The sequence below is a fragment of the Malus domestica genome, chromosome 17 (genome assembly GCF_042453785.1).
Source record: "Malus domestica chromosome 17, GDT2T_hap1".
Taxonomy (NCBI): domain Eukaryota; kingdom Viridiplantae; phylum Streptophyta; class Magnoliopsida; order Rosales; family Rosaceae; genus Malus; species Malus domestica.
The window spans coordinates 33,983,278-34,000,165 of NC_091677.1; the positions used below are offsets into that span (position 1 = coordinate 33,983,278).

At 39.6% G+C, this 16,888-nt stretch overlaps 1 protein-coding gene across 1 annotated transcript; it reads left to right on the forward strand.

The window, feature by feature from the left end:
* Positions 1-5,637: 5,637 nt before the first annotated feature.
* LOC103426230 (nifU-like protein 1, chloroplastic) lies at positions 5,638-7,487 on the forward strand. Its single transcript, XM_008364323.4, has 3 exons — positions 5,638-6,092; positions 6,328-6,464; positions 7,112-7,487. The coding sequence occupies exons 1-3, from the start codon at positions 5,759-5,761 to the stop codon at positions 7,298-7,300; spliced, it is 660 nt and encodes a 219-aa protein (XP_008362545.3). The 5' UTR covers positions 5,638-5,758; the 3' UTR covers positions 7,301-7,487.
* Positions 7,488-16,888: the final 9,401 nt, after the last annotated feature.

The following is a 16,888-nucleotide window of genomic DNA, read 5'->3' on the forward strand; positions in this document are numbered from 1 at the left end:
TGAGGATATCCGGGGTAAAGTAGGAGTAGCCGAAATTGAAGGAAAGATGAGAGAAAATCGGTTACGGTGGTTTGGACATGTGCAAAGAAGGCCTACTGACGTTCCGATTAGAAGATGCGACTATGGGACAGAGGTTCAGGGCCGAAGGGGTAGAGGAAGACCTAGGAAAACTTTGGAAGAGACTCTAAGAAAAGACTTAGAGTACTTGGATCTAACGAAGGACATGACACAGGATCGAGCACAATGGCGTTCTAAGATTCATATAGCCGATCCCACTCAGTGACTTGGATTTTCCAAGTCTCCAACCGAGAAGTTTTCCTCACTCGGGAAATTAAGGGAACACTACCCCAACCTACATGCTCCACTCAGAAAGCTTCAACATACAAGCTTTAACAAAAGAAAATTCAAAGAACTTAGCGAAGAAGGCTTTGGTGTATTTAACACAATACGTTGAAATGAAGGAAAGCTTATTTATTGATATCCCCGATAAGCTACAAATATGTACATATTCATGAGTCAAAATAAGCACACAAGAGGGAGCCTTCACAAAGGTTGCTTAGGAGAAGTCTCAGCAGTCGGTAGAGCCCCAGAAAGAGAAGGCACCGGAGGGGGATCATTTGGAGCCTCAGTACTGGACAGAACCCTAGAAGGAGGAGGCATCAGAGGTTGATCATTTGGAGCTTCATTACGCGGTACAGCCCTAGAAGACGAAGGCAATAAATGCCTTTGGAACAAACCCACAAATCTCTGATGATCAAGTAAAACCTGACCATCAGTTTCCTTCATCTGGTCAAGCTTCCTCTTCATGTTTGTAGCATAGTCATGTGCGAGCCGGTGCAACTGTTTATTCTCATGCTTGAGCCCTCTAATCTCCTGTTTGAGACTCATCACTTCAGCCGCCAATGATTCAACTTGGCGGGTTCGAGCAAATAGGCGTTGGGCCATATTAGACACAGAACCTGCACACTGAACACTGAGAGCCAGCGAATCCTTAACAGCTAACTCATCAGACCGTTTGGAAAGTAGTCTGTTATCTTTGGGAGTGAGAAGGTTCCTGGCCACCACCGCAGCGGTCATATCATTCTTCATCACGGAATCCCCAACGGTAAGAGGACCAGTAGGGGAGACGAAGGATGGGCGCCATATGTTGTCTGGAGAAGGCGGGGCTGCCTCTTCAACAAGGTTCAAGTCAAAACGACGGTCGGAGGGGCCAGACATTTTCAAAGGTGTTGAAGAGAGAAGAGGTCGGACAAATCAAGATCTTAGAAGTGCAAGAATGAAGCTTCTACTGGTGGAGATTCAAGTGTGCTTTGGAACTTAATGCCAGCCCCTATAAAAATCTGCACTCGACGAAGCTTCAGAAATCGAAGAGGCGCCTGCTCAGAAATCGAAGAGGCGTTTGCTTTCTCAAAAGCTGGGCTGCTTAGAGATCACGAGGGTTGATCTCAGAAATCGAAGAGGCGTTTGCTTTCTCAAAAGTTGGGCTGCTCAAAGACCACAAAGGCCGATCTCAAAAATCGAAGAGGCGCTCGCTTTCTCAAAAGCTGGGCTCCCCAGAGACCACGAGGGCCGATCTCAGAAATCGAAGAGGCACCTACTTTTCCAGCCTTTTCCAGCCTTGTCAGCACCTGTCACACGCACACTCAGTTTTGCGGAAATTATGGGCATTCTGTCAAAGACTTCTGGGGAAGTAGAAAACACATGAATCTTACTGTTCAATCACCCACTTCCCACACGCAACAATAGCTCATGGGTACCACAGATAACTTTGCCAAAGTTCTCTGCCAAAGTTGAGCACGTGAAGCTTGCAGCTCCCACTACATCGCTCTGACCAAGAAGGGTAAAAGAATAGCAAAGAAACAGCACTAACAAAGTTTAGACCCATAAATTTTGAAGGTCTAACTACCATATTATTACCCACAAGGGTAAAGGAACAGTACCACTGCTGGATAATTGGAAAGTCCCTGTGTGTCAACCTCTGTGCTTCGTGGCAAGGTAGACTAGCAAACATGCCCAACCTTTACTCACATTCGAGAAAACACTCCCAATAAGATTGCTTGCTCCAAAATCGAAGAGGCACCGTCCTCCGAATCTCGAGAGCCAGACTCCCAACATGACTACTTTCTTAAAAATCGAAGAGAGGGTAAAGGAACAGTACCATTGCTGGATAATTGGAAAGTCCCTGTGTGTCAACCTCTGTGCTTCGTGACAAGGTAGACTAGCAAACATGCCCAACCTTTACTCACATTCGAGAAAACACTCCCAACAAGATTGCTTACTCCAAAATCGAAGAGGCACCGCCCTCCGAATCTCGAGAGCCAGACTCCCAACATGATTACTTTCTAAAAAATCGAAGAGACACTGCTCCCCGAATCTCGAGAGCCAGACCCCCAGCATGATTGCTTTCTCAAAAATCGATGAGGCATCGTTCTCTGAATCAATCGAAGAGGCGCTCGCTTTCTCAAGAGCTGGGCTGCTCAGAGACCACGAGGGCCGATCTCAGAAATCGAAGAGGCACCTACTTTTCTAGCCTTGTCAGCACCTGTCACACGCACACTCAGCTTTGCAGAAATTATGGGCATTCTGTCGAAGACTTCTGGTGAAGTAGAAAGCACATGAATCTTACTGTTCAATCACCCACTTCCCACACGCAACAATAACTCATGGGTACCACAAATAACTTTGCCAAAGTTCTCTGCCAAAGTTGAGCACGTGAAGCTTGCAGCTCCCACTACATCGCTCTGACCAAGAAAGGTAAAAGAATAGCAAAGAAACAGCACTAACAAAAGTTTAGACACATAAATTTTGAAGGTCTAGCTACCATATTATTACCCACAACTGTAAAGGAACAGTACCACTGCTGGATAATTGGAAAGTCCCTGTGTGTCAACCTCTGTGCTTCGTGGCAAGGTAGACTAGCAAACATGCCCAACCTTTACTCACATTCGAGAAAACACTCCCAATAAGATTGCTTGCTCCAAAATCGAAGAGGCACCGTCCTCCGAATCTCGAAAGCCAGACTCCCAACATGACTACTTTCTCAAAATCGAAGAGAGGGTAAAGGAACAGTACCATTGCTGGATAATTGGAAAGTCCCTGTGTGTCAACCTTTGTGCTTCGTGGCAAGGTAGACTAGCAAACATGCCCAACCTTTACTCACATTCGAGACAACACTCCCAACAAGATTGCTTGCTCCAAAATCGAAGAGGCACCGCCCTCCGAATCTCGAGAGCCAGACTCCCAACATGATTACTTCCTCAAAAATCGAAGAGACACTGCTCTCCGAATCTCGAGAGTCATACCCCCAGCATGATTGCTTTCTCAAAAATCGAAGAGGCATCGTTCTCCGAATCTCGAGAGCCAGATACCACAGACCACTTTTTCAAAGTGCTCTGACAGAGTTAAAACATGTGAAACTGGCAGCTCCCACTACCGTGCTATGACCAAGCAGGGTAAAGGAATAGCATTACTATTTGTTGTTAGGGAGACTCCTATATATGTCGACCTCCATCCCCAACGGACAGGCAGACCTGCAAAAATGCTCAACCCTTCATCATATCTGAGAGGGCACTCCCAACGAAGCCTTTCGAAATATTCAGCTTTCTTTCCCCCCGATAATACCTCTGCAAACAAGCTATACTAGAGCAAGAATATCTCATATCATCAGGGTTAAAAGCAAGAGTATCCCATATCATGCTTTTTCCCTGTCTTTTCTTTTGGCCTTGTTTTTACCTGCAAGACAAGGAGAAAAAGAGCAATCAGTCAGCACTTGGAATCAAGCTTCCAGCCAGGAACTGACTGCCTGGAACCTCTTACCTGATTACTTACCTGGCATTGCTCTCGAGTACTCATCTTCAACATCTTATGTTTCCAGGGAAGATTCCGCATCTGCTTGAGGAACAGATAGGGCAAGTGCGAAGGATACAAGGAAGCATGTGGAGACAAGCGTAACAGCACACGTGCCGATACATTCATTACTCTGTCAAAAGCAAAAGTATCCCATATCAGCAGGGTGGAACGTACTCTAGATTTGATGGACTTGTTTTGACCCTCAAATTCTTCAGTCGGCCTTATACTCTGGAGGAAACCAGAAAACCCTCCAGCTCAGTTCAAGAATAAGCCTGTGGAAAGTTACTTCTTCAAAAGCAAAAGTATCTCATATCATCTCTTCTCATTTTTCTTCTCTTTATCTTTCATGCTGCTGCAAGATGGGGAGAAGGTGAACAATCAGTCGGAGCTCTGATTGCTTACCTTGTCTGTCACCTCTTTCAGCAGACCCCCTAGCTCGGCGACTTGGGGGACTCCTACTACATGGTTTGTATTGCGCTTGACCAAGCCTGAAACTACAAGTAAGCTTCAAGTGAAATTGATACATTACTTTGTGCATCTCCACCAGTTAAAGATACCACCCCTGGATGGAGGAAGAGTACTTCCAGAGAAGATGCCACATCTACCTATGAGACAGATAAGGCAAGTCAAGATGACACCACACTCCGATACTTAGAAGTTTCGTGATTACGAGATCATTCTCCCACAATATTTCCTAATGTCATTTGTACTAAATCATTCACTTGTACTCACTAAATGAGAGCTTGAACCTATGTACTTGTGTAAACCCTTCACAATTAATGAGAACTCTTCTATTCCGTGGACGTAGCCAATCTGGGTGAACCACGTACATCTTGTGTTTGCTTTCCTATCTCTATCCATTTATATACTTATCCACACTAATGACCGGAGCAATCTAGCGAAGATCACAAAAAGCGATCGTTTTCGCTACCTAGGATCTATCTTGCAAGAGAACGGAGAATTAGATGGAGATCTCAACCATAGAATACGAGCTGGATGGAAAGAGTGCATCCGGCGTGTTGTGTGACCGTCGTAGGCCACTGAAGCTCAAGGGAAAATTTTATAGGACGACAATAAGGCTAGCGATGTTGTATGGCACAGAATGTTGGGTGGTGAAGCATCAACACGTACACAAAATGGGTGTAGCGGAGATGAGGATGCTTCGTGGGATGTGTGGGCACACGAGAAAGGATAAGATTGGGAATGAGGATATCCGAGGTAAAGTAGGAGTAGCCGAAATTGTAGGAAATATGAGAGAAAATCAGCTCCGGTGATTTTGAACATGTGCAAAGAAGGCCGACTGACGCTCCGGTTCGAAGATGTGACTATGGGACAGAGGTTCAGGGCCGAAGGGGTAGAGGAAGACCTAGGACAACTTTGGAAGAGACTCTAAGAAAAGACTTAGAGTACTTGGATCTAACGGAGGACATGACACAAAACCGAGCGCAATGGCGTTCTAGGATTCATATAGCCGACCCCACTTAGTGGGAAAAGACTTTGTTGTTGTTGTTGTTATGTTAGAAATCTAATGTTTTATAGCAAGCAAAAGTTTTGTAACTCAAATTTGAAGAATTGTGTTGACTCTTGATGCTGATGAATCACATAATAATGGTTACAGGAGACTAAAATGTTTTGTGAATCTTTTCAGCTCCCGAAATAATAGACTATTGTGATGAAACTAATAATGGATTTTATATTAAAAAGAAAAAAAGTTTGAAGAATGGGGGGATTCAAGTAGCATAGTTTTGATACCCCAATCGCCCCTATGGACTAAATTTCTAGCATATGCTAATTTAATTCATTTTTAACTAGATATTTGTTAAACTCTCTCAAAAACCCCTAAAGTCAAAAACCGAACCCAACCCCCATCTTCCAAAACAGACTTGCACGGCCTTGCTTTATTCAAACAATGGCGTCTCTCGCAGCCACCGGCTTCCACAAAGCCCCAACGCTTTCTTCCAAAATCCCACCCAATTCTCACCGATGCCCACCATTTACGTGTTTGAAACGGCACTGTTTCACCGCTAAAACGCCCATCTTTCTGAAAACCGCCATTAGAGCTTCGAACCCAAGCGCCGCCGCCGAGTCCTCTTCTCCGGGACTCTACTCCGCCAAGCAGTACGAACTCACGGTTCCCAACGTCGACTTGGTTCTCGAGGACGTCCGCCCTTATCTCATCTCCGATGGCGGTAACGTCGACGTTGTCTCCGTTGAGGACGGCGTCGTTTCGCTCAAGCTTCAAGGTGGATTTGATTCAAGTCTGTATTTTTTCACCATGAATTTTTTTGGGAAATTGAAACCATTGTATAAACAAGTCACTAGGTAATTGAAAATTCATTAAATTTGGTTCAATCAAGTTCGCTAGAGCGGTGTGCTACCACTAGTTTGAATTCTCGTTTATGTAGTTTAGATGAATTCAGTGTAATTATCGTATCGTTGTACACTAAAGTGAATTTGATAAAATTAATGAATGAACAGGGGCATGTGGGAGCTGTCCGAGCTCAACGACCACCATGAAGATGGGAATCGAAAGGGTGCTCAAGGAAAAGTTTGGAGACGCACTCAAGGATATTCAACAAGTCTTTGATGAAGAAAATAAAGAGATCACCGTTGAGGTCAGTGTTTCCTGACTCGATTTTAATGGATTGCATACTCTTAATTTGTCAGGGTGTATGTTTGAAAGTGCTTCCTTAGGAAGGACTTCTGCTAGAAGCACGTCTAAAGTCCTTTTCCGGAAGTGTTTAGTGAAGTAGTGGGTTTTAGAGACATTGAGAGCGAGAGACTCTGTGAGATTAGAGCTAGCTATGGGGATGAAGGGAAGCAATTATGGGTCAATCTGTTGGCCCTAATGATCTTGTCCATTACTCACTTATCGATGCCACACCTTTCGAAAATTGTCCTTCATGATCCCTCAAAACACAACTCATGTTCGGGAAGATGTCCGAAAAACTGCATCAATGACAAGGTGATGTTAGAAAGGCTTGCCCTTCGAAATTCAAGATTATGCATGAAGGTCCAAAATCACTCAATAAGTGTTCACTTGCCTGCATTAAGGCCATACCAAATCTATTATGCATCTGCTTTTATTGCCGAAAAGAACGTGAAGCGCCAATTGGACTCCTCCTGCTACAAGATGAGCAGCTCCAGAATAAAAATCAATAATTAGATGTTCATATTTCAATTTTGCCATTATCTGAAAGAGGTTTTAGAACTGCCAAGCAGGCCCATGGTGTTTGATGGTTTGTTAAAATTGCAAATGCAGGTAGTGAATCGTCACCTGGACATATTGAGACCAGCCATAAAGAACTTTGGTGGGAGTGTGGAAGTGTTATCGGTTGAAGGTGGGGATTGCCATGTAAATTATGTAGGGCCTGAGTCCATCGGATCAGGAATCAAAGCAGCGATTAAGGAGAAGTTCCCAGATATCGTCAATGTTGTATTCACTGGATAGCTTTGACTCCCATGGAGATGTCTTCCGACGTATAATTGTATTCAAAATGGTTAGCCGCTGGCTTCATCAACTTCCAATTTGTGTATCTTGTTGAATAAATGATTTATTATCGTTACTTGTACAATGAATTTTGTGTAATTAGGCGTTGGTACGTGATGAATTCCAGCTTTGTTCTCTGTTGTAAACACTTCTGAGGGGGAATTCGATTAACTTCTGCATATTCAGTAGAAAAATGAAAGAAAACATTTGCAGAATATCCCACAGTTATGTCACGAACGAAGAATAATTGAAAGCAAACTATGAGTATGACAATGTATGTTGTAGTGGACTATTCGGATTCAAAATGGTGCATAGAAGTCTAAAAGGAAAAGGTTTTGAATTGTTCTAGACGTTATAGGACTGAAACACGGTTTCCATCCTAGTTTATGCACCCATTGTTGGATAAGGATTTCTTGTCAGTGTTCCACTTGGATTCTAATAGAAGAGACGAGTGGATTGAATGTGTATATATAGTAGGTCTTTGCTATCGCAAAACGACCGTTTTGAGTTTGGAATAAGACCTATTATTAGTGCAATGCAAGCATTAAGGTTTTGTAAGAGAGGAGAAGGTTCACTATAGAATATTGGTGGCTTCATCATCTTAGGTCTCTACGAGGAAAGATGCACTATTTTGACGCCTTTTATATAACTTGTTTTCGATTGCTTTTACAAGTCAGTTTGGTTCTTGTGTTTATTAAATTTTAGTTTTGATACTTGTATGATTTGTGGTTCATGAGCTTAATCTGCTAACTTATGTTTTCGATAAATTAAGTCTTACACAACAAACCCTAGTTTGCAGAAACTCAAGTTCATTAAGGGCGTGTTTGTTTGGCTTCATTAGCCTTCACTGAACCAGATTAGACTAAGGCTGGGCATGGGCTAGGCCCGGCCCAATTTTGATGGGACTAGATCAGACCCAGGTTTAAAAGAAATGGGCCGGGCTGGGGCGGGTACAACAAATTTTAATACATGAACTGGATCTAATCCAGCCCGTTTTAAATGGGCCGGGTCCACGAGGCCTTTTTTTTTTGGGAAAAAAAAAACTAAAATTTTACAGCTGCACAGGTGTTTGCAGGAATCGCAACCTTCTCCTAATTCTCTTTGAGGTGAATACATGTTTCATAACCTGCCAATTTGCATGAAACGCTCAACTGATCTAATTTGTATGAAACATTCAAATCCAGTTTACATATTCTAATTAAAAATACCCAACAGAATATTCAAATTCAATTTTAAACAAAAGATTTGAAATTGGAACAGAATAAAAGTCAAGATTCAAACAACAACAACAACAACAAAGCCTTTTCCCACTAAGTGGGGTCAGCTATGTGAATCCTAGAACGCCATTGTGCTCGATTTTGTGTCATGTCCTCCGTTAGATCTAAGTACTCTAAGTCTTTTCTTAGGGTCTCTTCCAAAGTTTTCCTAGGTCTTCATCTACCCATTCGGCCCTGAACCTTTGTCCCGTAGTCACATCTTCGAACTGGAGCGTCAGTATGCCTTCTTTGCACATGTCCAACCCACTCATTCCTAATCTTATCCTTTCTCGTGAGACCACACCTCCAACGAAGCATCCTCATCTCCGCTGCACCCATTTGGTGTACGTGTTGATGCTTTACCGCCCAACATTCTGTGCCATACAGCATTGCTGACCTTATTGCCGTCCTATAAAATTTTCCCTTGAGCTTCAGTGGCATACGACGGTCACACAACACGCCGGATGCATTTTTCCACTTCATTCATCCCACTTGTATTCCATATATTCTGTCTTTGATCGGCTTAGGCGAAGACCTTTAGATTCCAACACTTCTCTCCAAAGGTTAAGCTTCGCATTTACCCCTTCCTGAGTTTCATCTATCAACCCTATTTCGTCCGCGTAAAGCATACACCGAGGAATAACATCTTGAATATGTCTTGTTAACTCATCCATTACCAATGCAAAAAGGTAAGGACTTAAGGATTGTTGCTGCACAAAATCAGTGAGGACTTTGGTACAACAGAAAGTATTAAGTTTGTAACATTCGCTAGATTGCTCCGATCATTAGTGTGGATAAGTATGTAAAATGATAGAGATAGGAGAGCAAACGCAAGATGTACGTGGTTCACCCAGATTGGCTACGTCCACGAAGTAGAGGAGTTCTCATTAATTGTGAAGGGTTTACACAAGTACATAGGTTCAAGCTCTCCTTTAATGGGTACAAGTGAATGATTTAGTACAAATGACATTAGGAAATATTTTGGGAGAATGATCTCCTTTTATAGAAGAGAGTTTCTAGCCTTGTTCTGACATTGACACGTGTCGTGTTGTGATTGGCTTCTGATGTTAACACGTGTCGCTCTGTGATTGGCCTCCTGGTTGGAGAGGAAGCTCCTCGGTTGGGGACTTGCAAGATCCAAGATGTTGAGTAATTACGAAACTTTTAAGTACCGAAGTGTGGTATCGTCTTCACTTGCCACATTAATGAAACCATAATTTAATTTTCAATCCTAAATCCCTAAAACATAATACCTTGAAACTGAAAAAGACCATCAGCAGAGCTTGGCTTCCATGCAAATTTGACTTAGATAGAGGAGATGACTGATTCGTCGTTTCGAGGTGTTCGACTTCATTGTTCGTCCCCTTGAGTTCGACAGAGAGAGACTGACTTCGTCGTCCGTCCCTTAAAGTTCGACAAAGAGAGAGGGACTGAGAATCAAGAGGGATAAGAGTCCGTCTGAACTCTAGGAGAGAGATCGAGAGGGATGACTGAGGATAAGAGTTTCATATACGGTTCGGGTCGGGGGCCCGTGTCTTAGAAAATTGGATTTGTCCCACCCCTCTGTTTGCTTGGACTTGCCCCGCCTCGCCCTGTTTTGTATATAAAATAATATGGACCCAACCCAAACAGCTAGTACCCGCTCTTACCTGCGGGCCCAGAGCCCGGTTGCCCAGTCCTAAACTAGACAAAAAGTTAGTCTAATCCCATGTTTGTTACATGCAAGTACTAACTTTAATGAGATTAAAAGGGACTTGTTCTGACTAACTACATCACTAGCCGGTCTTAGCGATAGTCCTCAAAGAGCAGCGAATTACTAAGACCGTTTGCTTCTCTTCGCATCTGCTTCGCTTCGCCTCTCACTTGTCTCATATGCTTTGCATTGCCTCACGTTAGACTCGTTTCATCAACTTCGCACCGTCCTCGTAGCCGTCCAACAAATAGACGATGGACGATGGACTTCCATCGCTGCCAATGGTTTCCATTGATATCCTCTGCAACCACATCTTCTTGTTCAAAAAGGTAGACAAAAAGATTTGGATTTCGTCTTGATTTGGATTTCGATATCGTTTTGATTTGGGCTTGGTTTTTTTAAGTAATTTCATTCATATATCGATTCTAAGAAACCTCTTTCAAGATTTTTTCCCAAATTACCGTTCCTAGCAAAATCGACTTGAAATTCCAATTTTAGAGATCGTTTGCAAATGGCTACTCGGAGTCTCCAAGTGCTGTTAAAAAAGCGAGACTTTTGGATCTCTTACAAAAAACTGCCATTAATTCTCAATGATTAATTGGGATTTTAAGCTCTTTTGATCAGTTTTAGTTTTTTGAGTTTCCTGTTTCTTTACCAATGGTGTTTTATTTTTCTGGGTTTTCCATATTGTGAAATGATTGTTCATCTAAGAGCTACTGGTGATGCTCCTATATGCAAGCCACAAATTCAAGGTGTGCCTTTTGTGGTTGCAGACTTACAATAGTGTTTATGGATGTTGGAATTGTATTACACTTTATTTTATCATGGTTTATGTGAAGATTGGTATATGAGCATTCATGGGTTTCGATGATCATATGCTCATAAGTTGCATAATGTTTAAAAGGTTATCTTTTTTGTTTGGCTTTATAGTCAAAATTGTTCCAGAGATTTGCATAACACATACTTTGGTATCTGAGATTGAAAATCAGTAGAAATGGTCCCTGAGATTGTCCACCATCCATTATTTTGGTCATTTCGTTAAAAACTCCGTTAAGTGTCTCAGAGCTTTTGGTCGAAAGTTTGGGCAATTTTCAAAACTTCGTAACTCAATCGTTTCTTAACCAAGTTCGACCCATAATATATCAAAATGAAGATAGAAAAGTATAAAATAAGATTATACCTATTCGGAAGCCCAATGGTTGCTGGAGATGGCCGGAAAATAGCTTAAAAGGTGACTGGTCCGTAGGAAAACTGGAAAACTCGCATGGGTAAACTTTAAATGTTCATAACTTCTTCAATACTCAACGAAATCGAGTGATTCAAAAATAAAAATCATACTTCTCGACGAGACGAAAAGAATGGTACCTTTGTTTATGGCTAAATCTCTGTGGTTTGATCATAAAATGGCTCGAAAGTGGCTGTCATGGTCTTGAGCTACCCACTTTCGAGCCGTTTTCCATCCAAAGGATGGCGAATTAGCCATTGAGAAATACCATTCTCTTCATCTCATCAATAAGTATGATTTTTGTTTTTGAATCACTCAATTTCGTTGAGCATTGAAGAAGTTATGAACGTTTAAAGTTTATGGAGAGTTTTCCAGTTTTCCCGTCTAGTCACCTTTCAAACTATTTTCCGGCCATCTCCGGCAACCATTGTGCTTCTAAATAGGTATAATATTGTTCTACACATTCTTATCTTTATTTTGATATATTATGGGTTGAATTTGGTTAAGAAAGAATTGAGTTATGAAGCTTTGAAAATTGCCCAAACTTCCGGCCAAGAGCTCCGGGACACTTAACGAAGTTTTTAACAGAATGACTAAAATAATGGATGGTGGACAATCTCAGGGAACATTTCTATTGATTTTCAATCTCAGGGACCAAAATAATGTATTATGCAAATCTTAGAGACTATTTTAGCTATAAAGCCTTTTTGTTTTTTATCTTAATTTGTTGATTATTTTCTTAAAGCTGCAAAGTAGAGAGGTTGTCTCATTATCCAGCTTGTCAAATTGGACTTAGAGTTGCAGTGCTTGTTGGCTCCTAATGCTTGCCAAACATTTAGAATCCCAGATTTTTTAAGGACCTTTGGTTGTACCTCTATTCAAGGCTCTTGTAAAAGGCAAGCTGAAAATTGTCTGTATCCAAATGAATGTTTTAGTTTCTTTTCTTATATCTTATGTAAATTTGTTTTTCAGTTCTGTTTGTAATAAATGTTTTAGGGTGTTCGTGTCGATTTCAGTTTCTTGCGTCTCTTCTGTAGCCTCCTTGATTGATTTAGCAATGTGGAATGATGCCATGATTAGTGAGATTTCAAAGTAGTTAGCCTTGAAAATCTTGTGTTCAATCTTGGCGTTGCATTTGTTTCTTAATTTCATGTTCTCCTATTAACAAGAATATTGGGTCTAAAATATTTTAGTCCGAGACCTAGTCTGGCACGACACTAAACACTTCATTATTTTTATCCTAGTTAGTCCAAACCAACATAGTCCAATTTAGTCTCTAATGTTAGTCCAGTTTGTGATAGTCTGGTGCAACAAACGCACCATAAAAGTACTAAAAGATCTTAACTTGCAAGAGAAGACATCACGAATGTCTATATGAATTGATATTCTCTTCTCTTGTATTCAAAATAATACACTTGTAGTAGGACTTGTGTATTTTGAACAACAATACTAACAACAAGAGAGACCACACTGCTTATTTCGACGTGATAGTAATTGCACCCCATAGTAGGGTTGTTAAAGTTTGTAACCAACACTATTTAAATTGAACATTACTTGGCAACTCAAAGATGAGTAGAAACTTATACTCAAAACTCTTAGTATTTGAATTACAAAGCTTTGAGCTTATGATCAAAACCGTTCATATTACCAATCACATTGTAAAGATCATCTTTACAAAAAATGAATTAAACTAATGTTGTTTAGTAAAACTAAATATAAACAATACCTGATAAAAACTGGCTGCATGATGTATGATAAACAAATGCGATTAAAGGATCTCCGAAATTCTCACAAAGAGAATCCGGAGAAGATCCTTATTGAATATAAACCACAATTCTATTGGCTTGTTATCCGACAATCAAAACTAATGGTTTGGTCAACTCACATATATAAAATCTCACAGATTAATGGTATGGCATAGGAGAATGGGTATGGTTGAAACTTGGGTAGGGTTTGAAACCAACAGGATCCTCTCTGGATCTTTTGGTGAGGATCTTGAGAATTCGTAAATCGTGTCCGTTCATCGTACATTGTGCGGTCAGTTTTTGTCAAATACTGTTTATGTTTATTTTTAAATAAAATAATTTAAAATAATTTCTGACTACACGATGTACGATGAACGAACACGATTCACAGATTCTCAAAATCCTTACAAAGAGAATCCGGTGAGGATTGCGAGGAAGATGCTGCCAGATGCCAATGCCCGAGCGTAGGTTTCTTCTATTTAGAATTTCTTTAATGATTTTATGTCAAATAAAAATAAGTAATAGAGATAGTTCTCAGTAAGTCATAAGGCAGGCCTCCAAATACAAGGAGACACAAAGGTGACAGGATCTGCGGCCCTCTGTGTGTATTTGGGTCGATCCAAAATTCTGGAGACCATGCATATAGAATTGGGAGGTTTATCAATCCCTCCATTTGCTGCATATCATATCTAGCAGTTCTACAAGGACACATGCAAGCTGAGTTAATACCGACTAAAAACTTTTGTGCTCTAATTTTAAAAGGCATATATTTATGGACTTTTTTTTTTTTAACAAGTGATAATATCTACATTAAGGGAAATGGGTGAGCTTAGCCTCACAATAGGTTAGCAATAATGTCATTCATACTCGCATTTGGCGAGAATCAAACCTAAAACATCTCACTTACAAGTGAAGAGGAATACCACTAGATTGTAGTATAAGTGGCTATAGACTTTTCTTTTTCTCTTGTTTTGCACAAACTAATGTACCCTATGAACAAAATGGTAGGTATTTTTATATATGTTCTATATATGAAATTAAGAGGGCACAAAATGTTTTTTTTCTTAATAAAATTGAAAAGGGCACAAATTAATTGTGTTGTTAGACCATTATTGTTGTGGTGTAGGTGCACTGAATGAAATGCTGATGTACGTAACATATTCTTCAATTATCTCTTCTTCTTTGTTTTTTAAAGGACAAGAACGATTAAAACCAAAAAATATAGATAAAGAAGTATAAACAAAATATAAGAAAAGAATCTTGGTTCTTTTCTTTTGGATGATTTCCAACTTTTATTTATCTATCATTCCTTGTCATTTGTATTATGTATTATTGCTGTTGGTGTTGTTGCTATTGTTTACTATATAGTATACTCCCAAGCTATATCAAAGCTCACCCACTAATTGACAGTTATATACCATTGCATGTAGTGGAGTAGTTTATATCCAAACTTGGAGGATGCTGTCTACTTGATCATTTTTAACAAAATAAAATTTATTCAATCCAAACGGGATGGACACAGGTATTCGCTTAGCAGTTTTTCTAAAACAATACTGTTTTCTAGTTAAGCAGTTCTCATTATCCTTGTGCAAGCAAGGTGTTGAGCACAATTCAATGAATTAAAATTTTCCATTCATAATGACTAATTATTACGTTAAAAATGAGGATAATTTTTACCGGAACCCATATATATTTTCTTGGCAAAGAAAAGAACCCCCAACATCATCATATTAAACATAATTAAGCATTTCTTAATCCTGTGTTTCATCTGAAGGGTAATCACATGCGAAAAACCTAGTGAGACACATGCATGAGGACATTAATTAGCAGTGTTGATGACAAAATAGGTGTTCTTAAAAAATAAAAATATAAAACAAAGAAGAAGAGTATATCATCTTGAAGAAATCATCAAACCCAGAGACATGAGAACATATACGCTAGATTGCTCTAAATTTTATGCCTAGGAATTTGCTAAAGATTTTTCATATGAAATTTGTGATGTTAATGAGATATATAATTATAATTAAAAAAGCAATCTTTGCATATATACTTCAGCAGGAGACTGGGTTGGACTTGGACATCAATTATTTATGCCCTAGTCATCCATGGTGATACGTGCAAGAAATATTCCTTCAGTCGATCGATCAAGCCGTAAGTGACAAGGACTCGAAGATGGCATACATGAGTGCCAGATGGCAAGCGTGGAAAACTGCAGAACCCACCATGGTTTTGTCAGCATCTCATATGGACTTTTCCTTTAGGGTTTCACTCGTATGGAATTTTGTTTAATGCTGTCTGGTATACATGTCTCGAGCTAGCCGGCCTTCAACCTCAAATTAAGGGTCGTGCTTCAAGGAAATTAAGACACCGACAAACCATTTCTATATGATTGTTTTTATTTTTTAATGAACTCATTATTCTTTTCCTGCTAATAAAGTACTACTGCTACACTTGCGGGTTTTCACAGTACTGTTTCTAGTTCTCTCTTTGGTTAGACTTGGGTATTATTAATAAGTGAAGCTAATCCAGGTTAAGTTAAAAGTATAAATATCACTTTCAAACAAACAGGACTGATGAGATCATAATAATATTCTCTGATTAGCAAAATAAATAATAAACTACATGCATGAACTTCACATAAACACACACACACGCATGAGAAAATTGAGAAATGAAGAACTACAGTATATACGTGGAAAAATGTATATGAAATGGTACGTAAAATGAAAAATCAAAAAGTAAAAACTATTTTAAGTTGTTTTGATTTTCAAAATTTTGCTTCATATAATTCTCTATTCTTTCCCTCCTACCCTTGGGCTTTCTTCATCACTTAAATGTTAGCAAACACACTCTTATATACATCTTAAAAATGTCATGGTAATAAATACACGACTCATTTCATAACTATTTCATTTTTAATTTTCATTACTGTGATAGAAATGAAAAAGAAAGTATATAGAAGAAATAAGGAACGAAAAAGGATAAATTAAAGGAAGGCAGTAAGATAGAGGAAGAAATTATCTGAAAACAAAAACATAAAAAAGCGAAAACAACTTGGACTTGTTTTCACGCTTTTTCTGTATCTATACTACAATAATTGGTGAACTGTCGTTGTATTTTTACGCGTGCTCACGTGGAAGCATGCATTTAGAAATCGCTTAGTTAATAACCATGAGAGAGTCAGCGTGCACAAATGGTCCAACGATTCAAACCACTTTGGATAAATGAAGACTTCAATAACTATTTTCCATTTTTGCGTGTGTGCACGTGCAGATACTTTGACTCTGTGACAATGTATATTACAATCACATCGATTTACAATTGATTTGTATTGCTAAAGGAATATTATATCAGAGCTCTCATGACAATAGATTTGTTGTTTTGTTGCTTTAGAACATTTAACTCTACATCTAAGATTATGAGTCGATTTTTCCCTTTCTATATTCCGTCGAGAAATAACTACTACTAATTAGTACATAATTTGTGATATATTTTAAGATTAAGTATAAACTTAAAATGTGAATAAAACTAATACAAACATCGAAAATAACATAATATTGTCCGATCTATGGGAATATGAGAAAGCGCTTTTAGTGCCAAAACGAGTAATACTAATAAATGGTTGCATTG

What these genes read in the sequence shown, in the direction of transcription:
- LOC103426230 (XM_008364323.4), top strand. Translation starts at nt 5,759, where the DNA reads ATGGCGTCTCTCGCAGCCACCGGCTTCCACAAAGCCCCAACGCTTTCT. An exon ending in CGTTTCGCTCAAGCTTCAAG is followed by an intron (nt 6,093 to 6,327) that starts GTGGATTTGATT and finishes ATGAATGAACAG; the next exon opens with GGGCATGTGGGAGCTGTCCG. An exon ending in ATAAAGAGATCACCGTTGAG is followed by an intron (nt 6,465 to 7,111) that starts GTCAGTGTTTCC and finishes TTGCAAATGCAG; the next exon opens with GTAGTGAATCGTCACCTGGA.